This window comes from Fulmarus glacialis, unplaced genomic scaffold, assembly GCF_000690835.1.
Source record: "Fulmarus glacialis isolate BGI_N327 unplaced genomic scaffold, ASM69083v1 scaffold32259, whole genome shotgun sequence".
Taxonomy (NCBI): Eukaryota; Metazoa; Chordata; class Aves; order Procellariiformes; family Procellariidae; genus Fulmarus; species Fulmarus glacialis.
In genome coordinates, this window is record NW_009234415.1 from 1 (window position 1) to 294 (window position 294).

Sequence of the window (294 nt, forward strand, 5' to 3'; positions counted from 1 at the left end):
GGGGGGAGGTCAGCCTCAGCGCCTTCGCCCTCCTCTTCTCCGAGCTGGTCCAGTACTGCCAGAACCGCGTCTACTCGGTGGCCGAGCTGCAAGCCAAGCTAGCCCGCCTGGGCCACCAAGTAGGCCTTCGCGTCCTGGACGCCTTGGTGGCCCGGGAGAAGAGCGGACGGCGCGAAACCAAGGACCTAAACGTCCTCCTCTTCGTCAAGGGCCCGGTTTGGCGCGCCCTCTTCGGCAAAGAGGCCGACAAGCTGGAACAAGCCAACGATGACGACAAGACCTACTACGTCATCA

The 294-nt window shown here is 63.6% G+C and overlaps 1 protein-coding gene across 1 annotated transcript in view; it reads left to right on the forward strand.

The window, feature by feature from the left end:
* Positions 1 to 8: 8 nt before the first annotated feature.
* The window catches only part of TRAPPC5 (trafficking protein particle complex 5), a gene marked incomplete at its 5' end in the record, with an annotated part of 484 nt that continues 198 nt past the window's right edge, over positions 9 to 294 (forward strand). Inside the window, one exon of the mRNA XM_009585641.1 lies at positions 9 to 287. Coding sequence (XP_009583936.1) covers positions 9 to 287 — 279 coding nt within the window. The remainder of the gene's footprint in view (positions 288 to 294) is intronic.